The 24,204-nt window shown below is 42.4% G+C and overlaps 1 protein-coding gene across 5 annotated transcripts in view; it reads right to left on the bottom strand.

The window, feature by feature from the left end:
• The window catches only part of oxr1a (oxidation resistance 1a), a 149,707-nt gene that overhangs the window by 67,561 nt on the left and 57,942 nt on the right, over window positions 1-24,204 (bottom strand). For all 5 annotated transcript variants that reach the window (XM_020091303.2, XM_069537353.1, XM_069537351.1 and 2 more), the window contains one exon: window positions 18,812-19,008. In XM_020091303.2, coding sequence (XP_019946862.2) covers window positions 18,812-19,008 — 197 coding nt within the window. The remainder of the gene's footprint in view (window positions 1-18,811; window positions 19,009-24,204) is intronic.

Genomic DNA, 24,204 nt, shown 5'->3' with positions numbered 1-24,204 from the left:
GAGGGAGCTGTGATTGTTCACACATTCACAGCAGTAATGGTAAAGATGGAAGTTTTTTTTTTGGTGAGCTAATCTCTGACAGGAGAAGTATCCGGTGTGTGTGGTAGGTGGGCTGAGGAGGAAACAGCTGTTGTAATTGAGTCCAATGAACCAGTGTGATCTGAGGCTGCATCAGGCCACCTTCAATACTGAATGTGCTCTATCTGCTGGTTACACAGGGTATTGCATGCTTTAGTGTCCCTCAGTGAATAGACAGCATTTAGGGTCGTAGAATAAGCATATAGATATTGCAACAATGAAACCCATGACTACGTGAACATTTATTAAAAAGCCATATTTATTACATTTGTGTAAATCAGGCATCGCTGCTCCTCCTTATCTTTTGCTTTGCTCAACAGGAATCAAGAAATAGCTCATGAAGTGGTCGACTAAATGTCAGAAAACGAATGAAAAGTGCTTGTCACAATTTTCCACTTAGTTCTGTGGTCTTATCAACAGACCAGCCCCAGAAGATATCAAGTTAACTGTGATATTAGACACAAAAAACAATACTACTGTATGGATGGTTGTAAAAATGTTTGGATTTTAATACTTGAGAAATTACTTAATTTAATTATTTATCATCAAAACCATTAAGGAGTCATTCTGCTTGGTCAGAGGTTTGTAAAACAAAGTTTGAAACTTCTACAAGACCTGCTGTATGTAAACCAATTGAAAAATCAAATGCATAAATGTTCCGAGAACATTGTCTGCACACTTGATTGATTCTACAACCACCATTTCAAACTTTTCCTTAAACAACTCCCGCAGGGATTTTATTTGTTCCTCTGCGACCTTGCAGAGGGCCCCGCTGGTTCACTTGGCTCTCAGACAGTGTATATCTAGACGGGTCTTAAGACTGGCGCAGCGCCACCCTGAAGAGCCTTGTAGCTGCGTGATATACTGTGTTGCTGTACCAGCTGCCCAGAGCAGTCATCAAATCATCCATAACATCCTCGGAGGGAGCCGGGCTGGGTTCCTCCTGCATTTCAGCCTCATGGATTTAAAGATACACTCAGCAGTAGTGCAGACTAAACAATAAAGCTAAATGTAGTTTTAAAGGCTTATTTCTCTCTGAGAACTCCTCCACTCTCTCATTAAGTTTTAGTGTGACCAAAGACAGAGAATGGAAGAATTGCAAGTTACTTTGTTCTACTGAGGCTAGCAAGTCTGATGTATCGTCTGTTTCTGTATTTTACAGGTGATTAAATAGGCTAAATCCAATTAGTTAACTTACATCCATTATGATGGTATGTGTATGTCTTATTTTAGTTCTTACTTCACTTTTCCTTTTAATTTTCTAATAAGACCAGCTCAGCACAAGTTGGGGAATCGTTCTGTTTAATGCCTTAAAATGTCTTGTTATACAAGCACCCGGATAAAAACCTCCTGGTGTAAGCAGCTGCCAGCAGAAGCCCTCAGAGGGTCTCGTGTGAGGCTTTGTCATCATCTGGGAGAGGGGCACTGGGGAGTGAGTGCTAATCTCAACAGTCCACCCATTGAGAGCCAGGTAGGCTGCAGCCTAATCCTGAGGTGGGGGAAAAAAACGCTTTCATTGCAGAGCCACAAACATGAAGGCGGACGGGGAGCTGCCGCTATTCTGCTGTCAAACGACAGGAGGACTTCACAAGCCGGGTTACATAAGCAGAGCTGAGCAGAACGCTAGTGTGAACGCCACCATGTGTGTGTGTGTATATCTGTGTGTGTGCTGGACGGGCTGTGTCAGTATGTACACACATATTCGCACACTCACAATCTGCTCCTTTCTCCCAGACATTTCCCGTTTACAGTGGAAATTACTGTGACATAAACGCAGCGGAGAAATCATTCATGTGACACAAACGCACCTGCTGGCGAACACAAACAAGCCTTTCAGTGTGTGCTAATGGGGGGGTTAGGGCGGGGGTCACCGAGGTATGTGAGCCAAAAGAGATAGCTTTCTCAGAACTGATGGTTCTCACGTGGCATCGCGGTGCACCTCTGGAGCCGCTGTGTAAACGTCAAAAGTACAGCACATACTGTCTTGTGTTTCACAAGCGTTATGCTCTATTATCCTGCAGCCCGTACAAGAGGTGTAAACAAGGCGTGACGACCAATGAGGACAGTCAGCTGCTGAAGGAATCATTCCGAGGCATCCAGACAATGGCTGCAATCAAGGTGTTTAACAGCCCTTGTCAGGAAAACCCACCCTCTCGGAGCTTTCTCATTGGGTAGGTGCAGCTTCGTCTCTCAGGAGCTGTCAGCTCTACAAAAGATGAACTTAGGAAGCAGGACCTTAATAATCACAAGAGGGCAACCTGAATTTCATGTTGTGTGGTGCCTGTGAAGACAGTGACAATGTCAGGCTGAATCACCAGATCATCTGGAGGAACAGGGCTGTATAATTACTCACCACTGTGGTTACATAATTCTGAGTGCTGTCACTCAGACCATGCGTCTCTTTTTTTTCTTGACTTCACATGAACATTGTTCATTTCTCCAGCATCGCCTATGCTTGCAGCCTATGTGGGCTGCCGTGAAATGACTACAGCAACATTTATGGAGCTGCCTGTGATTCATTCTCCAATATGTGACATCAGCGTTGATATTCTAATCCGAAATGAGTTTCTGCTCTATCACTGAGATTACTATCACAGAGGAATAACATTATCTTTACAGAGAGTGACTTGCAGCCCTGGAGCTAAAGTAAATGACTTGTTAAAGGGATAGTTTTTGTAAATATGCTCTGTCACCAGAGGAGTTAGATGTAGTTTAGAGCTAAAGTCAGGAGGCGACCAGTCTAGCTGGGCACAAAGAATAGAACCGAGGGGAAAGAGCTAGCTTATAGGAGAGGTTATGTGAAAAGTGGCAAATTGAAAAGTTGATGTAAGTTTAAAGGTTCACTGTTTTATTCTACTTATGTCCACCACTGTATGTTTAGCAGCTCTATCTCTCAGTAGATAAATGGTTATTTTGCCAGTTCTCAAGAGATATGCTGGAGGTACAGTTGGTTATTCTGTTATGCACTCCACACAAATTAAATTCAGTCAGCCATCCATCTATACTGCTTATTCTTTGAGGGTTGCAAGGGGGGCTGTGGCCAATCTCAGCTGGCTAAGAGGCGGGGCATCATGGACCCATGACTGTGATTTTGGTAGCAGTCATCAATTGATGAAGGCCACTAGATTTAGTTGAAAGCACTGGATGCAACATGTAATTTTAACCTTGTGCTGATATATTTTTTGGGGCGAGGTCAAAGGGCAACCTTCATGCTCACACCTCAACTTTTCCCAGTATTGTGAAACACTTATCCTAAAGTAGAACATCTTTGTGACATGCAGGACACCACTGGGTCCTGACCTGTAGAAGACCAGAGAGGGAATAAGGGTACCAGTCGTTTCCGCGGCAACCTCACATCCCATCCCCAGGAGGTGTTTCTTTTGCTACATGCCTGTTAATATAATGTCAAGGGCTTATGGCTGGAACCAGCATTTTAGCGAATAAAAATAACTATCAGTGCTGAAAGATCAACCACAATGGTATCCAGCCATGACAGAAAACAGGACCTATGAAAAAATCGGAGGCTGTCCTAATTTTAGAAGATTATCCGCCTGTCACAGTCCATTGTGCTCTTTTCTGTATTCAGATTTTTCCCTTTGGCTGATTCAGGAAATCCTGGCCAATAGTCTTTCCTCACTTTAACACAGAGCCAAAAACATCATCCAAAAAACGGGATCTTTTGTTGCTATAAATGTGTTATGTAAATACATGATGTCAGAGTCGAAAAAACCCTCAGTCCAGCTTGGTGCCTCTAAAAGAGAGTGAAAATGAGGAGGTGGGTCTGAGGCGTTGTTGAGCCATCCAGTCTGACTCTGACCTGCTGCTGCAACATTTCAACCTGCTGTTATTGCCTGGCCTTCTCTCTCAGGACAGTTCAGCAGGGTGGCTAGTGGTGATCGATGAGCGGTGGCGTCAGAGCAGGCTATCTTTCAGCACCACTTCCACTGCCCCCGCTCGCGGTCATCTATCCTCTGTGGGTGTCTGTACTGTCTGAGGCTGCCCGGAGAGGCTGGGTGGCCCCGACGACTGATGGCAGCAGGCTTAACAGGAAGAACACATCTGTCTGCAGAGCAGAGGGCTCTCTCCTTCAATATTTTCACCCTCCTTTTCTCTCTTTGTGCATGCATTTCATCTTAACGCCTGGAGAGTGTACCGTGTGATGAGGAGACAGTTAATTTCAGCTGGAGTTAGAGAGAGAAAGAGGAAAAGCAGGAGGAACAGCACAACAGTGGAGGATGGAAGAGAAAGAGAGGGTGAAGGAGGGAGGGAAGAAGAAGGGACGGGCATCAGACACGCACCACTGCTCGCTTCATACAGGGCAATTTATTAAAATAATAAAGCCCAGCCTTGTGCTGAAGGTTGAGCCCACAATAAACCTGACAAGGAGACAGAAAGTGCGGCTGCAGGACTGAGCATTGTCAGGCAAATAAACAAAACAAATGTCCTGTTATGTCGGTGTCCACTTTATTATCTGCGCTGAACTCTTTGGAAGGAGTTAATTGCTTGCTTTTAAACTCAGACACAGTCATATATTTCATCATTACTCTATAAAGCCCCTCGTGAATCACTCAGCTACAACACAAAGCACAAAGATTGCTCCACATGAGGCTCCCTCTTCGCCTCAACAAGCATGAGAATCAAACTGCGACCACATACAGCAATGTACTATGGGAGGATATTAGAAGCAAATGGACATCTTAAGTACAACAAAGATGGTAAGTGGCTCTGCACTGTCTCTATCTGCTGTAAAACTGTCTTAACCCTGGACACCCCTCATCTGTCACCTGATAGTTCCACAAGTGTGCTGAATTGGATAATGAATCTGTCTCCCCTGGAGATGCAGTGGACGGATAATTTGTTGGTTGCATTACAAGCCAGGGACACATTTGTATGAGGTGTGAGAAGTTGGTGTTGTTTAAATGGACGCGTCCTTTTTGAGTCCATAGGAACAGCACATGGTGGGGACTCAATGAAGGCATAATTAAATGTGATGGGAGGGACTCATTAGTAAGAGTCTCTGTTCATGACATGTACTCCAGTCAAATATGTTGTAGTCACTTTCTCGGGGGCAAAAAAATGCTGAATATACTTTGCTTTTGTCTTTTATTTTCAGTCATTTTTTTAACAAACAACCTGTACTGTGAGAGCAAAACACAAATCAGTCCGCTACTTTTATGGTGTGATAAGAGGGAGCAGCTTACAGAAAAACGATATAACTGTCTTTCAGTGGAGTCATTGTTTCAGGGGTCTTGTCTTCCAGATTTATATGGCACACAAAGGAACATGACAAAGGGTCCTGTGCAGGTTCCTGTGTTCCCCAGCTCTGTATATGTGCTCTACCATGTTCCCAGCTCAATACAGCACATAATTATTCCCTTAATGAGTGATTGTGTGGACCTGTCAAAGGGGTTTTCTATTCCCTAGCACAAACATTTAAGTTAATATAATGCACTAATGCCCTGTTTCCACTGGCCAAAAGACAGTAATGGATATGTGACACTCTGGAATAGGTCAGACAGCGAGGTAAGAGGTAGGTATGTGTGTTTGTGTGCCGCTGATCGTGGAGCACCAGGAGAAGAAACAGAACCTGGCAATGGGAAAGAAGTCAATCTGTGGGGTTTTACTTTTATTTGTAGTATGTGTTTTTAGAACTAACCTGCAGTGTCTGTTTACAGTTGACCTTTCCTATGCCTAGAACTCAACAAGGGGCACACTCCTGGATCTTTACACACACAAAGCACCAAAACATTTGCTGCTGCTACTCTGCCAACATGCTGCTCAGGCTAAGCCATGTTTGTAGACATTTCTGGAGATTGTGTTACTACTATTACAGGCGAATATGAAAATCATTCAGTGTTACTTCAAAGAACATTTGCAAAGTGAATAGATCAGTAATGCAACTACGGTATGTGGATGCACTGTGAAGATGTGGAGGTTATTTATTTCTATACGCTCCTGCAGTCAGGGCACTATGTGAATGTGTATATTGCTTAGATGGTCATGACGACATGCATCAATCAAACCAATGTGGCAGCTTAATGCCCACAGCCTGCACTTTGTCATGTCTGAACAGGAGACTGATACCAAACCTGAGGCTCCACACAGAAAACTGATGTCTGAACACAGAGGGCACACAACATCCATTAAATACTGTATAATGATTTTTGTCTTGTCATTTTATTAAACAATGTTTTGCATCTCTCTACAAAAACACAGCATAATAATTAATTGCAGAGTGTCCCAGAATCAGAGGCATAACCAAATTCTTAGATGAGGCAAGAGCTCAAGTAAAACAGGCTTTTTAGAGCCAGCATTCTTAAAAAGTTTGTCGTTAAATGCCTCTATGTTTTCCACAGCTGCCGTAACTCCAGTAATACTCTTTGCAGCCAGAGTGGAACAAAAGGAGGTGGCATTCAGATCTGATGTATGTAACTTCTGCCGCCACGCTTCTTGTGATAGTTTTCCAGAGCCCTGCCATCCAGTGAATGTCCAGAGCAATGACCCGTGTGGAGAAGACAGCATACTGCGCTGGCCGGCTAAATCCTGTCCTCCAGCTATTCTTCCTCTTGGATAAACCAGTGCATAGCAAATGTGGCCCCGAAGCACGTGCAACACAAAGTCCTCCACGTTTTAATAAGAAGAGCTAGAGGAGGATGCAGAGGGAGGGGAGTGGGGCTCAAGGTGGACAGGGATGAGTTAGAATCTGTGTGAAGCTCAACTCCGCTGACCTGACTGTTGGCCTGGATCCAGGATTCTCATCTACTGTCACTAAGCCCACGGATACCCACGAATCAGAAAGACCCACAAGGACAAGGATGCTACAAAAGTTAAACCCAAAAGCACTTAATTCTGGTCTCTTTCAATACAGAGGATTGTTGAAAACGTGTATAAACATTTGCAAATGAAGGACAAAAAACCATTTTTTACCTTGAAATATTTAGGTTTTTTTGCTCAGTATCTCAGAGGGCAACCGTTTTTAAACTTTCTGTATCGCACCAAGCTGTCATCTAGTTCCATTTCTCTCGTCAGATACTTAAAAATTGACCATCAATCTGGCATCTTGTTGTACCATCGTGGTCAGCACTTACCCCGGCGAAGAATGAATTGGGTTTCCTGTGATGGCTTTAAAGAATGTGAAGCATTGGCAGCAACATCACACAGATCAGCAGCCTCATGTGGGCAATGACACACTCACTGACAATAAAACTACAAGATAATTACTGAATGTAAATACATTAAATGGCTATTGCACAAAAAGTGCAAGTTAACAGTATTATTTAGTGGTTCAACTAAGCAAACAATGAAGTGAATAAAAAATCTCATGGTTTATAAATCACAGTCAGTATGAAGATACTACAGAGCTTTCATTTTATTACATTTTATGGTCATTCTGAGTGGATGGGCTTTGCTCTCTGGACCTTTACATTTCAACAAGGATCTTACAGTCCTCCTCAGAATGAGCAACGGCTGTGAAATATGATCGAAAGCAAAGGATAAAGCTAGAATGTGGACCTTGAGTTAAGATTTTTTTATAGGCAAACTGCTGTTCGGACCTGGGAGTTCATTTTCACCTTGCAGACTGAATAACAGTTTGATGATGCAGCTGTTTCAAAGCTGACACACAAGACGCTTTCAGACATGCACTGGATTCCGGATAATCTCCTGATATTACCCAAAGGGGCTGTATGTGAGAACACAAACGTCCATGTAAATTGCTGCAGACATTCACTGGGGTAGACACATTGATCATGTTTCTACGATGCGATAGACATAAAAGCAAAAGAAACAAAAGGAATGCTTTCTTCATCTGTGATAAAGGCAAACTCTAAGATTTAGGTGAAAGGGATCTATTGGCTGAAATTTTATGTAAAATAATCCTTGTGATGTTTTCACTGATGTGTTTAATCAGAATTATATGAGTTGTTGTTTGCTTTACCCTAGAACGGGGCCTTTATATTTAAATACTTTATATTTACATCAAGGGGGTCCTCTCTACAGAGGCCGCCATGTTTTCTACAGTTGTTCACACTCTACAATCTAAACACCTTTTGAGTTTTTATGACAACTGAAGCTACCACAGGTTCTCTCTCATGTTTGGAAGGGGAGGGTGAGGTGAGGGGCATTCAGCTGTAACATGCAATTTTACCACTAGATGTCCCTAAATTCTATACACTGTACCTTTAAGTCATGTTGTTGGGAGTCAAAGAATGAAATGAAAGTCCCACTCATGACAGATAAATAAACAGGTTGGTTTGATTTGATCATAAATATTATTAAGGATCCACATGAACACAACATGTGAGGATTGCGTTTCAAATCTATATGACTGCAAATGATTGGTTTTCACTGTCACTTCATTCTGTAAATTAAATTACTGGTATATAAATATTGCCCATAACTATGTCATAGTTTATCTGCTCCTTAGCGAAATTGTCTCATTTACTCAGTTCTGAGCAGAAATGCTGATTTGCGCTGGCTGACTTACATAAACAGTATTCTGCTGTGTTTAGCTCAGCACCAGCACATGCACATTACAAACAAGTGAAATAGAGCTGTTTTTAAATAAAAGCAGCCCATGAGTAAAAGGGAAACAAATATCAACACTTATATGAAGTGGCAGATCTTATTTTCTCTCCGCTGTAAAATGAATCAATAGCAGGGGCCGGTTCCGGCGTTCGACAGAAGAAAACTGCTTACTCTTCATTTGAGCTGTATGTAATCAATCGTAGCCAGAGGATGGCTGGAGCCCTTTCCAAACTAAGCGGGGAAACTGTGGGATTACTCGCTTTTTGGCATTTATAAATTGCATCCAACGAGAAAAGGGCCACCAAGAGACTCCCGGTCAACATAATTACACCAGCAGGCCAATAAATCCGACCAGCAGATCTCTTACACTAGCACTATAGTAAATTCAGAAGTGAGCCTCTTGCCTTACTTTGCTTTCTTGCACTACATAAGCAAACATTAATGTTTCCGTTGCTGTCTACAATAGAAAAACACACAAGCTGCGAGTCAGTGTAGAGATTTAGATCTACACACTGTGGACTCATACATATGACAGCGTAGTGTGCTGCTGATGAAAAATCTGCATTTAGTACCCTTGAAACAGGTGAACATAAAGCGCTCTCGAACTCCATCTAATGTTATTCGCTTTTGAAAAGATAAAGGACACAGGAGCTGCTTAAAAGCGCAGAATTGATTTAAGGGCCATGATGCATGCTCTCTGGGGACATTTAGAAATGACAAATGTCAGACAAAATATATCATTTGTGGTGGAGATAACATCATACTGATTTACTCGACATTGAGAAGGACCAAGGATAAGTGATTCTCCTCCCAGGTGTGTGTGCATCTTGCATGCACAAGTCTGTGTACAGCAAACACCTTGACCTCTGCTGTAATTTCTTGATAGCGACCTTGCTATATATATACCTTACAGGACAGTAAATCACTGTAGCGGGAGCTGTTATTGAGTAATACAATATAAAAACCTCTATAGATTTGGAGAATTGTTGTTCTAAGTGAGTGTTCACCTAAATTCAGCCAGTGATCCTTCTCTAAATGCAACTGAGATTGATGAAACCAGACAGAGCCGTGTGCTCTGCATTCTCTCTGGGGGTACACATAAAGCCAAGGCCGGAGTAAATGAATCATTGAGCGTTCGTTTCATGCTTTGTAATACGACCAACCACCTTAGGTATAAAAAAACTGCTTACATGCTGATGCTGTTGTCATTTGCATCAATTCTTATCTCTTATTATTTGCAGTTGAGCTTTGAAAAAAAAGTTGTAGCTGTCACCACAGAGCGGTGATTAATTCTGGTTAGGATAAGACTATGAAGGGGCTCATAGAATAATAAGCACAAAGTAAAAAACCCGGAAAAACAGAGGTGACATTCTCTGCCTGTAACCAAGTTAGTGTCCATTCTGCTCCATTGCTATCTGGGGATGACCGAGGCATACTATTAACCTTTGTGGAAATCGTTTTTGAGCCCACCGCTGAGAAGTGTGTGTCTGTAATTTGCGGTGTATATATGAGGGAAATGTCTAAATACAGACAACAAGGACACTCCTGTCTGTCAGAAGCACAACAAAATACAACTTCCATTGGATGTTCAGCCTCGGAAACGCTGTAGGCTGCTTCAAAAGGAGCAGCAGAACAAAAAGAAATCTAGACGTGTCAGATATCCCAAGTAAGGTTTGCAAGAACAGTGTGATTTGGCTGCCTCTAGTGCTGTTCAGTGTGTACACAGCCCTGGGGGCATGCTTGTTGTCGGGCCTTTCTTATCAACGCACAGTGTAGACTGTGCTACCCTGTGAGCAGCACCACTTTTACAGGATTAACTGTGGAGGTTCTTATAATATCACCCAGATCTGCCCTCACCCCCCCAGTGTGCTCAGAGGACACCGAGTCTGTGTGGGGCCAAAGCCACGTGCCTGTTTTCTTATGAATACAAACCATGTCATGTATGTTATATAAAACAAATTCATACAACACTGCACTTCTTCATTTGGAATCTTTTTCATTTAGACCACAAGCTTTATGCTATTCAGCATTTAAACATTATGCTTGGGGATTATAGATTTTGTCTATCCCACAAAAGCTTGAGCTTTATTTCCATACAATCCTCCCAGCTGCCACCTTCTCCATGTTGCTGTTCACTCAATGGTTGCTATGAAAGGTAAAAACTGATCTCTCAAGTGAATATGTAGTGTCAAACAGTGATGGAGACACAGGAAGGGAAAGGCTGGATACAGAGAAAGACAGGAAGATGGAGAGACAGAGGAAGGCTGTGTGGGAGGAAGTAAAAGTGCAAGCGGGTGAGAGAAAGACCCTGCATTGGATTTGTGGTGGTGCTAAGCTGCCTTCTGGTGCTACGTGACCAGCCTATACCGCCAAGGCGAGGAGGCTCGGGCTTATCTCAGCGCACACAAGCAGCTCTGCTGGCAAAGGCACCGTGGCATGGCTGTGGGTGCTGCTGTCAGAGCGTGACGGATAGCTCTTACTCTCTCCATCTCTTCTCTCACTTTTCACTCCTTCCCTCCCTCCTCTTCGCTCATTCACTGGAGAAGAGCATGGGCAGGTTTGATACTGATGCACAACATGGGGACGATTCATGGTTAAAGTGGAGGAGTGACATCCCACAGTGCCTGTAATAACAGCATAGTGAGTAAATGGGGTATTTCCATTCTCAGAACAAAACAGATACAGTAATTGACAAACACAATGTTGACTGGGCTTATTTCTTTCTCTGTGAGGAACTGTTTGAATGATTTAATTTTAGCTTACATTCAATCAACACTTCCAGCCTCAAACCCTTGGAGAAAACACCATTCAAACAAGTCCATAATGACATTTGACATCCTATAGTTGATGTCATGGCCTCTAACATTTACTACGGTGCTAGGCAGTCAATGAGCTAAGGTTTTGAATTTTTGATGATATATATTAATTATATAACTGTTACTTGTACTTCCACTCTCATCTATTTATATCCACTTTCTTACTGTAAGCTACACACTTTATTTTGCTCGGGATACAGGATATTAAAGTCTTTTATCATCAGTGGTCCAATTATGTCACCAGTAGTTAACCAATGATTATATTGGTTGATTGTAATCGTTTTAAATCTTCAACCTGAGGAAAAAATCTGCACTTTAGCTCAAGATAAACACATTGGACTTAATAAAATGGAATCATTTGCCATTTTTACCTTTAAACTAATGGTTGATTGTCAAGTGAAAATTCTAATCATCCAGATAAACTACCACCAAGGTCAAACACATGATTTTCATCTCTTTTGAAAATGGTCCCAGTCACGAAAATTGCCCCTCTTCCATAGAAAAACACAGAGCTGTGTGATAGTGGCTGCTGTATAATTGCCACCCCTGGCTACGATCTGGATGTGTAAACACAACAGAGGTGCCACCTGAGACGATTGCACCAAACAAAACAAGAGAGAAACGCCGGTGTACCGCCTGCAGCACTGGCTATAGCTGTCAACTGCCATAGTGATTAGCTCCTCAAAGGATATCCTGCTGTGACTCTACAGCTGCTGCTCTGCTGAATACTGGAAAACACTGTTTTCTAGATCAAGTGGTCCAGCTACGAGTCCACACCCCAGCAAACATGTGAGTATAGCAGAAGTAAAGGAGCAACAGGATGGCCACTTTACACTCCCAGACCCTTCCTTCGATAAATTCAATAGCTGCTAATTAAATTCTGGCCACAGAGTCCCTTTTCTTGAAACTGCATTTCAAGCAATGCTTGGTGGGAGCGCGGTGCAAGTTAGTGTATTGCTGCCCCAGCACTGGTTTCTCCTCATCTTCGACCCTGCAGTGAAAATCCAATGAATAACTAACAGGGGAATAATCAGTCACAAGGCGGTGGTGGTGGAGTCTGCCGCTCTCGGGGCATTAGGCTACGCCAACATGTGTGGTTCTGTCTTGCTTATTAGCATTTCCTCTGTCAGGTGCTGTAGATACAATGCTGCAATAGCAGAGTCAGGCCTATGCTTCTGCCTGCAAGCCAATACCTACTGAGGTAGCAATACATGTCAGGGGTTGAATAATTTGACACGCACACACATACACAGAAATGTACACACCGACACACAAAACATTATTACACACAGCATTATTAAAGGGACATTATTTATGTTCTGACTGGTTTGTCACAGTAGAATTAAGCTGTTTTCAGATATGACCTGCAGAGAATTGGCTACGGAGTTTATCCGCAGTTTGCCTTTCACACATGCACAAGGCAGCAGGAGGTTTTCTGCCCCTACGTCGTAGCCTGACGCGCACCTCAAAAAAATCCTAACTACGCGTTGCGTTGCCGCGGACCGCAAGCGCTGTGATTGGTCCGCTCCGAACGTAAGTTCCGGCAGTTGCTTTGTCCGGTCTTTCTTCCTCGTCGTACAGACCACCACCGCAAACGTCTTCTCTGTCGCCCGGGCTTCAACATTTGCAATATAAGCATTTGTTCTTCAATATTGATGAGCTCCAACTCCAAATACAGCTGCTCCACCTCTGTCGCCATTGTTTAGTGTTGTTTACTCTACGGGAAAAAAAACGAGGATTCGGCTGTAACCACACAAACACACAGCCACACCCCTCTAGCAGCATGGCGGTGAATTGCAGAGCAACGCATTCCCTCGACGCAGTACTTCAAATGCTCAATGACGGCGTCACTTCGACGGCGTAGGTACGGCGTCGACATGACGCAGAAGCATAAACTAGGCTTAACTCTCTTGACATCTTCAACGGTGTCTTCTTTGTCTATGACACAGCTTTTTCACTGGGAGATATTTGTTTTCGCTTCTGTCCCACTCGTGGTGAATGGAACTACTGACTTTTTACTAGAAGGCCAGGCAGAGAAATCCAAAGAGCACCTCCTCCAGAGCACCCCCTCCAGAGAAAATATGGAGGGAGTCCAATACCTCTGGAGAGGTCAGTGCATGTCTGAAAGCAGCCAAAGTCTGTGGATAAAAATGTATGCAGTCAATGTTTTACAGGCTATAGAGTTTGGCGGCCTGAAAATAACCAAATTTAAAGACTGTAAATATAAAATATCTTGGTAGAACATCACAGAAAGTTTGGTTTTCAAAACTGAAACAGGTTAGACCCTTAATGAAAGTGTTTGGTGCTACATTTAAATCAATCAAAGCAACAACCTGGTCACTCGTGTGTATTTTTACATATGTAGGGCTTTTGCCGTCTCTTGTGAGTGAGACGAGAGCATCATTTGATTAAACGCCTCTCCTCAAGATTGCAGCCTAGGTTGGTGCCACATTTTGCAGCAATCTGTTGGTGCTGTCTGTCCGTCCTTGAGACAGATTACCCTTCTGCCTGTGCCCCCCGGTCAGACACACAGGAAATAGATTAGAGGATAACAAGGTGGAAAGAGTGAGACAAGGAAGAGAATGGGTGATGGGACCAGAGGAGGAACAAGAGAACAAAATGGCAGAGGGAGCAGGAAAAAAAGGGATTCGGAGAGAAGCAGTGAAGAGATGTGAGGAGGGGGGGGGGGGTGCAGCAGCTCTCCTCTATGAAGCCAGTATCTGCCATGACTAGCTGTGAAGATTCTGCTTCTTCACCCATACAAAGATATCTACAAACTGTACTGTGGGTATAAATATGAAGGCTTAGATTATGAGTCAGCCTTGGAAAACACAGACAGACGAGTAATTGTTTATCCATCACAACACAACATAATGAAACAGTTTTCAAACACACTGCTTGTAACAGGAGCACTAAAAGTTCTACTTAATGAATGGACTGCTGTGTTCGTCAGACACTGTGCACGTCTCTTGTTTGGCCGATCTCTTACCTCTGAGCCTCCAGTGTGGAGGCTACAGGTTAGCTATAATGATGTAAAGGTCAGACATGGAGGTGGGACTCGGCGGCTGTCAGACAGAGACGCTGGGAGCCTGGGGAGGTTGTCAAGAGTCACACCCTCATGAGGCGACACCGCAGGCATCTGGGAGATCACAGGCTTTACCTTTCTTTTCCTATCTCTCAAGTTCCTTTCATTTATTTTCCTTTCCTGCTATTCCCATGCTATTCCCCCTCTCTCTTCAGTCCTTTCTCTCCTTCAGGTCAATTCTTTTCCTTTCAATGTTTCCTTTCCTTTACAGCAATTCCCATGCCTTTGACTTTCTATCACTTCTGTCTCTTCTCTCCTTCGGGTCAATCCCTTCCATTCCCATTTCTGTCTTTCTGCCTTTTTTCCTTTTCTCATTTCCTCCTTTCTCTTTCCTTTGGAATTTCCTTGTTTATTACGTTTCATTTAAAATAATATATATTCTGCAATGCTCAAGAATGAATATATTCACATGAGAGGTGACAAATGAGTTCACTCTCACCTGCTGTGACAGCTCAATAGCAGCACTTTCCTCTTCCATCTCCTCTCTTTCACGTTTCCTCCCATCTTTGCTTTGCTTTGACATCACCTCAAAGGACGACCGACTCTCATCACAGCGTGTTAAGATTGGACTGCTCTTCATTTCGAGTTTAAAAGACAGTTCGATGAGTATGAAAACGTAGCACACGTGATGTGAGAGCATCATCAACGCATCAATCAGTGCCTCTTCATCAGAGGTGAGGCGTGTGGCTGGTGCTGGTCCTGGTGGGAGGCTCATCCGTCGGGTTATTAAAACGTCGGCTGTGATGGTTCTATGTGTTTCTAATGACTGGTCTGTCTGATGCCTGGCAAACGGCACAGCATGCTGCCTGCCACATTATTACTATCCCATTAGAATAAATTAGTATGATCACCCCCTGTAGGAGCAGCCTGGCCTGAGTATACAACAACGCCGCAGGGCCCTGCTTACAGAGGCCCTCCACAGATGGGAGCTAGAGACACGGGACAGTCACCAATCACTGTCTCATTATGTGACAGAGTAACATGATGACTGACAGATGCAGCATTGTGTATGTGATTTATGGTGAATTGAATGTGGTGGCCAACAATAACTATAGCAAATGCTATGACTCATGCTTTAGTAGCTATAGTTACATTGTGGACATAAAAGCAAAATAAGAGACAACCACATTTGATTCAATTGCTGAATGACTGGGACCTCTGACCATGTGCTTTTCAAAGAAAGAGCCTTTAGTTGAGGGTAGTGGTTGATAAGAGCAGGCTGAAACATCAACAGACAGTCCACTTGTCATGCCAAGCTTTTATCCCACAATTTCCTTTATTGATTATCGTACAATGAACTGATATGGATGACAGATCGATCTGCTCTGTGGTCAATTCCTGGCCTTAGGAGCAGAGTCGATACACAATGACTCTGTAGGAAGCTCATCAGAGTGCGACACCAGCAAACACACAGGAGGAATGACACACCTTCAACCACTCCTGACCTTATGACCAGCATGGCACCACCAACACAGGCCTCGCCACCAGAGCAGCCACTGCTGCAAAGTTTAGAGCCACTATGGCGATGTGCCTGATTGATCGCAGCCCCTATGCTCAAGGTCTTTGTGGGAAATAAAAAATTACCAAAAACTCAAACATTAAATAAGATGATCGATCAGCATCAACTCAGCTGAGGTTTTATCCTGTTCACACTACATTATATTTAGCCCGATATTCAGCCAATGAGCTTTGCAAGTCACAGACAATCAGAGCCAAACTCCATCTAGATTTCTAGCGAACTAAATATCTAGACAAATCGGCAACAACTACAGCCAATCAGATTGCAGGATGGGGTGATGGTAATAAATGTACATGGAGTGATGAGATGCTTTTGAATATTGCTTTTATGCAAAGTTCTTTACGAAGGAATTGACCGTGGTAACATACATGCATGAAAGCACATGCAATTTCACTGGACAATCATAGGTAATAGTTACAACAGAAGTGTGTTTTGTTTGTGTGTCTGATTTTTAAATAAAAAGTGAGTTAAAGAAATATTACAATACATGATGTCTCTTTTTTGTCCCATTTATACCTCTTCATCATTTTCAATGACATGATGAGGATGAAGTGCAGGCTCATAATTGGTTATTTTTTTCATAAGCTCTCAGTGACACAAGATAAATACACATCAGGCTCAGTAAAGTGGATTTTCTGTCAAGCACCAGAATTTAATTTCCTCATGTAAGTGTGGAATGTCACACTTTTCAAGTCAGACTCAGTATTTTTGCCAAAGGACACATCGTCACGTAAAATGGAAGAGTCAGGGATCAAAACATCGACAATCTGATAACGGGTCGACCTGCTCTTCCTCCTGAGTCACAGATTGTCAAGATTGATAATACTAAATCATAACTCAAATCTACACTGTACTGCATCGTTCACTGTAACACACACACACACTAATGTGGAGACAATTATTGATTATTAGTTAATGTTTTCTCCTCAGCAAGGTGAAGAAAATAAGACAAACACCATGATGTCATCAGGGACACTCACCTTAAGAAATGTGTTAGCTCCCTTTTGGCTTTTCTCTTTTTTTTTTAGCTTTACTATTCTTTGATTGCACCCTCTCATTTTCTTTATCATTAGTGAACCTTTCAACATTTTGTAATCTCCATCAATCTCAGTCATCATCCTCCAGTTTCTATCTCACAGTCTCTAACCTTCTTTGAGTCATTTAAGTTTGATTTATTACACCACCTGAAACTTTGTTCCTTAAAATGACATATTCTAAAGCTTTGTCATGAATAACTTCCCTCAAAATGACTTAAGTGTAATTCTCCACCTTCCTTCTTTATTTCCTGACTGTGATCTATGATGCAACTGTGGCCCTGCCCCTGCTCCCACATCCTCATAGCTCACATGTTGTTGAGGAAACGTTTACTGTGCCCTATCCACAAGTTGACAGGATTGGTAACTTAGTTATCGACATGACAAACCCTGGCTGTTTTCTGTTTTTTTCAGACATTTGTTTACTGCAGTGTTAAGGTGGAAATACTCAGCTGTGGCGTCATCTCCTATTTTCTCTCTAATATTATCATAACATATCCCCAAAAGGATATCATTCTTGTGGTGAACTTTCCATACCCAGGATATCTGCTCCATTACATCAAATACAAAACTATAAATGTCTTGTGCATATTTATGCCTTGAGAGTCAGCTGCAGAGTGGCTTTTTTGAAAACCTATTTTTTCTACTGGGAAAAAATAAATGAAACTAAACTGATTCCTCTTGTAAAAACTTTTGTATTGACAGTCTTGAAAGCAAAGAATCTGGACAAATAGAACCCAGCAACAGCAGCAACATTATTATATTTGGAATACATATGACTGTGTTAATGAATGCATGTCAACAAATTATCTAAGAATAAAGAAGAGGTCAGACTACAGCTACAAGAAGCAAGGAATAGAGATCTTTACCTAAGCAGCGTTTTAAAGTCACTTTCTAACCTTGACCTGAGCAGCTTGCTAACTGGATCACATCAGTGAAGTGAACAGAGATGTTTGTAATTAGTTTATCTCAAACTCATTTCATCATCTGTAGGAAGTCAGCTCCCTGAAGTGTACTTAGTCTCACAATATACAACCCACACTCCAACACCACAGTGGACCTGCAGCCGACAGAAGGAGTCAGCACAGGGATAACTCTCATCAAAGTCAACTAACTACAGTTTGCACTGGGCAGGAAATGAATCAGAGGATGCCACACGGGGAAACCGTGAGAGCCGTTCCTGGATCTGGCCATGTTAAGTATTTCTGGAGTAAGAAGGTTGTGTCAACAGATCAGAGAATGCATACGCTTCAAATGTCTGCAAGCTCAGACTAAGCCATTCCACACAGACCAGGTAGCAACTGATGAAGTGATAGCTGCTGGATAGTGTAATAACTGCACATCAAAATCGAATTCAACTTTCTTGTAAATAGTATTGTACTTGTACATGGTTTATGTGGTGCTTGTCTGCATTACAAGTTTACCTTTGTTTTTGGACAAATATCATTTTATATTTAAAACAGGGTCCAACTGATAATGTTGGTCGATATGCTCTTATGTTTGACAATTTACAAATAGAACGATTATTTTACATAATAATTCAGAAAAGATGTGCATAATTTTAGGAATCAGTGCTTTAAAAAAATGTATTGGCATTGCATTACGCCTCAAACATCCATCATCATCATCAGGGGGTTCTAGTGTGAAATGATGATGATGAAGGGATAAAAAGCTAATTTTTAAAATTATACGATCAGGTACATTTTATTTCATCAAACAGATGGATCAGAACCCTGACCCTGGTGTCACTTACCTATGGTGTAGCCTCTCTTCAGCTCCCCACACCGGGGGCTGCGGCGCTGGGAGTTAGTGGTGTTATTTTCCTGCACGACGAGGACGGTAGCGGTCTTGGCAGCAGGTGGTGCAGCCTTGTTGAGGGGCGAGGCTGGCACCAGAGTCGGGGAGAATCCCTGACTGGCAATATCCACTGACTGAGATTTCTTCTTCAGTCTGCAGGGAGGTAAACAGACCACAGAATAAGAACATGTTATTGTCATGTTCATACAATGTAAAAACTCCTGTATGTGTCAAGGGGAAATGTTGTGTGACCTCCCCTGTTCACAGGCCAGTGAATCAAAGCACATTTGCATCTGAGGTTGACGTTGTCAAGGTGCTGTGTCACCGAACTCTAATTGTGCAAGACAATTTTTGCAGCAGCAAGGAAGTTGGTAGAACAAATCAATAGGCCAATCCTATCCTTGTTAAGGGTGAATTTATTAGCATCACTCTGCACAGCCAGTGCACAAACTGGCACTGCTCTACCTCTAAAAAACAGGATGAAGCAGGGTGATACTGGAGGAGGACAGCAGGAGTCCTGAGTTACAATAGTTGTTTTCAGACATGACCTACAGGTAAAATCCAGAGGATTGGCAACAGAGTGTACTCAGAGTTTGCCTAACACACATACACAACACACCGGGAGGTTATCTGCACAGACACGTTCACAACAGCATCAAATCCTCTGCATTATTCAGGCAGGAGGTGGAGCAGCCAGATGCAGCAAACAGAGACAGGAAGTGACGTATTAACTCTGCTGCTGGCGAGATCACAAGATCATGTTTGCCCAGACACCGTCGGCAGCTCTTTCACCACAAACTCTCTTGACATCTTTCATTGGTGTTGTCTTCGTGTATGTCACCGCTTTTTAACTGGGAGAGATTTGTTTTGTTTTGTTTTTTTTCATTTTTGTGTCTTTGGCGTTTTAGAAGCGTCTTCAACCCCCCCACTCACTCGCTGGAAGACCAGTGGGGGATCCCCTGCTGTGACTTCCTCTGGATTTCTACAGACTTTATACTAGGAAGTTAGGTGGATAAAGTCAGTAGAAACTACCGACATTTGCGTTCACACATATAAAATATGGAGGAACTGAAGAGTCGAAATTGAAATAATGTCTTATTCAGAAAAAAGTCAATAGTCAGATCATTGTTGTCCATGTAAATATAATCAGGGTCTCCTGCAGTAAAACTGTTCAGGAGCAGACTGCTTTAATAAAATGCATTATAAGTGGAGGCAATGGGTCAAATAAAATCTGCCAACAACAACAAAAACAACAACAACTTAAAGCCACAAGAAGATCCTGGGTTTGGATTTGCAACAGTTAAAAATGGGTTCACTGGGCTAATCTGAGCAGGTAATCCCATAACTCTCAGTAGTAGGTCTATCGACTCTCTCTCTCTCTCTCTCTCTCTCTATCTATATATATATACAGTATATATATAGCTCATGCCTACACATGCTCAGGGGCAACATGCACACAGTGACATACATCACATTATAAAAAAACTAAATCATACTTGGGCACTCCAGTAAAAACATAGGGATAAAAGAAGTGAGAAATGGCACTTGAAATACTATCTTTAGTCGTAAAAAGTCCTGAAACAGCGGTACAAGATTCTCAGCACTCCGCTCCCTCACACACACTTTCAATCATTCCAGCAAAACTGCTGAAGCGAACAGAATCTTTCTGGCCATTTCACCCAAGTGCCCATCCCCTGATGGTCCAAAGCAGCAGACATGACATAGTGTCTAACTGGCTAATGAAAATGCATAATCTCTATGGAAATGCTGTCCATCACTATGTGTGTATGTGTGGGTGCATGTGTGTGTGTTTTCCAAATAGAACACACCCACACGGTCTGGGGAGGGACACAAACAGACAGCAGGCTGAGCTATGAATGAACACCAGCAGACACTATTTTCTACCAATTGTATTTCTAATGATTTGTCTCTTTCTTAATGAATACAATCTTTTATTTACAGTAAAAGAAGTTCTACAAAGCTAAAGAGAGGCAGACAAAGTTAGCTGCATGGACGTGACAGATTGCATTAATCACTATTTTGAGGAAGCTGTGTGTTTGTTTGGATGGAACATAATGAGGTTGCAGAATGATTATGAAGCAGAGACCTGCTGCTGCTGCTAATGGCTTTGGGGGACCAGGGGGACACAGACAGAGAGCGTGTCAACCTGTGTGAAGTCCATCTCAACTCCCTCAGGAGTTAGTACTAATTACTGCCTCATCAGTAGAGAAGGAGCCCCTCTCCTTGCTCCATTTCGTGGTGTTACAAGGCCAAACAGTATCAAAACAGTGTGTGTGTGTGTGTGTAAGTGTGTGTGTGTGTGTGCTCTTTTAGCTATGCACTGATATACTCCTGACATTATCCACAGGGGCTGTATTCGAGAAGCAAATCACAGAGGCCTCTGACAATCTGCCACAATCGGTTTTTCCTGCCACCCCCTGATAAAAACTCGAGGAAGGGGGCAGTTAATGATATTTCCAACATGCCACAGACACAAAACCTAAAATCTCTCAGGATGAGAAAGGTGTCATACACATAGAAGTGAAGATTTCAATTGGCAAGACGAGATTCCAGAGCTTTTGGTGATAAGGGCCGAAGCAGATGTTGATGTGCTGTAAACAAAAACATGTGTAATGGCCTGCCTGACTGCTGAGGAGATTTTTCTGTTGTTGTAAATGTTTCTGACGACCTCATGTCTTACTCTGAATCAAGCTCAAAATACTTTGGGAGGTGCTGAGAAGAAAGAGGAAGCATGCATGGTAGTGTAAATGGTTTAATGTATCCTCTCTTCACCAAGAGTCTTTTAACTGCGTGGCCCACTTTATATTGAGGACCTTTACAACCCAAGTAAAGCTAGAATCACTCTCCCATCTCCAAGCCAGAAAAAGGTCTCGTTGAGAAATGGCAGCAAGATCAAGAGGCTTTTCTTCTCACACCACTGAGGACCCCGCTCCTTGTGATGCCGTTGGTTTAACATGTGGAGTGTTCTTTTTTCCCCCTGGGTAAATAAGCTTTGTACTGAGCGGTGATTGTACCATTCTCCTTCTGCACTGCAAGCAAAGAGCTCATGAGCACCAGAGAGGAAAGAGATGCGCACATCAAAAAAATCCCCCACCTCTGACAGATTCCAATCTGTGGGCAAATGCTTAAAAAGATTAATAGAGGGAGGGAAAATGAAGGCAAACAGACACCAAGGCATTTTGTTTTCTACCCTACTGTTGTGATCTGACCTGGGCCAGGAGGCAGCGGTATATTAGCAGCCCTGCCAAACTGGCATGACTAAGATTATCCGACTCTACAGGGATCCACGTGGTTTGGCAAAGGATGCATAAACAACAGGAAATTTGGGGCAAAGTCAAAACATGCTTATCGCTCTCATACTAAGAGGGATTAGACCTAGGAAAAAGAGGGCTGCATTTGCTTTGCCTTCCATTCTTCCTGTTCGCTTCGCTTCCCGCTTCTTGCCTTGCAGCAATGCCATAACACATTTTTTCAGTGAATCAGTGTGTACATATAGCAGCAGATAAGGTGCTCTGCTCTATAAAGCCCATAGGGGATGGCTGATTTGACATCATGCTCTGTTACTGTAATGGCAGCACAATGACCTGTCTGACAGTAATGAGTGCTGCTTATGTAACTGTGAGAGAGAGTGGAGGATAAAAATATCACTTTTTCATTGCATAATTAAATAAAAAAACAAGGGGGTAATGGAATGAGCAACATTGGTGCTCAAGCTCTCTTCGCGTAAATAAATGCAAGACATCGAAGACCAAAAGTAAGATGTTCAAGGTTTCCCATGTCTTTATTGAGTTGTTGCAAAGTATTCAAAGTGGGCAGATGTTGTAACCCTCGTAGGTCGTACACATTCTTCTAACTCTGCAAGATTCTATTTTCTTTTTAAAACTGCAATAATACATTTTTATTATATCTGAAAAATGACACGAATGACTATAGCTGCTTTCAGACATGCACCGGACTCCACAGATCCCCCGTTTGGAGCATGGGTGAACACAAATGTCAGAGTGAGACGCTCTGCAGTATTTAGAATTTCTCTGCCTGACCTCCCAGTATAAAATCTTTAGAAATCAAAGGGAAGTCACTGTGTGAGCACAGCAGGGGATAGCCCACTGGATTCAGAGCTAGTGGGGGGGGTTGATGTTCTAACATGCGACAGACACAAAAAGAAAAGAACACAAATATCTCATGGTGATACAACGGTGACATAAGTCGAAGACACAGACAAGGATGTCAAGAGAGTTTGTGGTGATAAGAGAAGACACCGACCGGTGCTGTAAACAAAATCATGTGATCTATGCAACAAAGTTAATACCTTACTTCCTGTCTCTGCCTGGAAGGTGTCGCTCGTGGCGACAAACCCACAGAGAGTTCCCCCTGGGCTCTATGTTGTTTTAATATCTTATAGATAAGAACTTTGGTTTTATGGCCAACAACTTTAATGTTTGGTTCAGTCTCACCGCTCCCAACAACCTAATTCTGGTTGCACAAGCTTTATTCAGCAGAAAAATATGTCAGATGCCTACACGACCTGCATGGTATGAAACAGCAGACACCATTCAACATGGTGGTGCTTTTAGGAGCTAACATGCCAGTTATGTCCTGCAGGAGTTACCAGAGACCAAAAAAAGAGATAAAACAAGAGTGAATAAAGCACAACACTAATAGTAGACAATGTTTCAATTCTGTAGCCAAAACAACCAACAGTTGAGTATCTATTATGATGTTTTTTTGTGAATCTGTCCATGTCTTTTGTAACCGATGCTTGATAAATTAGAACTCATTCATTGAATAGCATTCTGAATTTGTAGTAGCATTCAATGAACTAGCAGGTTTTTACTTCATCAATCGTTCACCAATGTGTATGCTGATACCAAACCTTTGTTCCAATATCAAGATGAAACTTTCACAACTTTTTCCGAGGATTATAAAGACACATTTCTGTATAATTTTGTCGAAATAAAAGCAGCCATAATTTAAATTTAAATTATTTTCAAATGTCTGTGCACCAGAAGTGAATTAAAGCTGCTCTGCACGAGCCACTATCAACTTAATTTGACAGCCTTGGTAAATTACCTTTGAATTATAAAAACTAATATGGAATTTTGCAATCCTCATCGCAGGAAACTCAGACGAGGACTCATTATGTGTGCATACGAGAACATGAGGATATGTCTTCTAATTCTGAGGAAAGAATCTCTAGAGGATCTGCTAATCATCTCTGATAAACATCCATCAAACCTGTATCAATTACTATTTGAAATGGATTGTGAGGATTTCACTTCCTGCAGTCTCAGAGGCAGGCAATCATAGCAAAACAATTGGACAACTGCG

Source organism: Paralichthys olivaceus, chromosome 13, assembly GCF_024713975.1.
Source record: "Paralichthys olivaceus isolate ysfri-2021 chromosome 13, ASM2471397v2, whole genome shotgun sequence".
NCBI lineage: Eukaryota > Metazoa > Chordata > Actinopteri > Pleuronectiformes > Paralichthyidae > Paralichthys > Paralichthys olivaceus.
The sequence above is the reverse complement of the archived record's forward strand: the minus strand, read 5'-3'. Positions and strand labels throughout refer to the sequence as shown.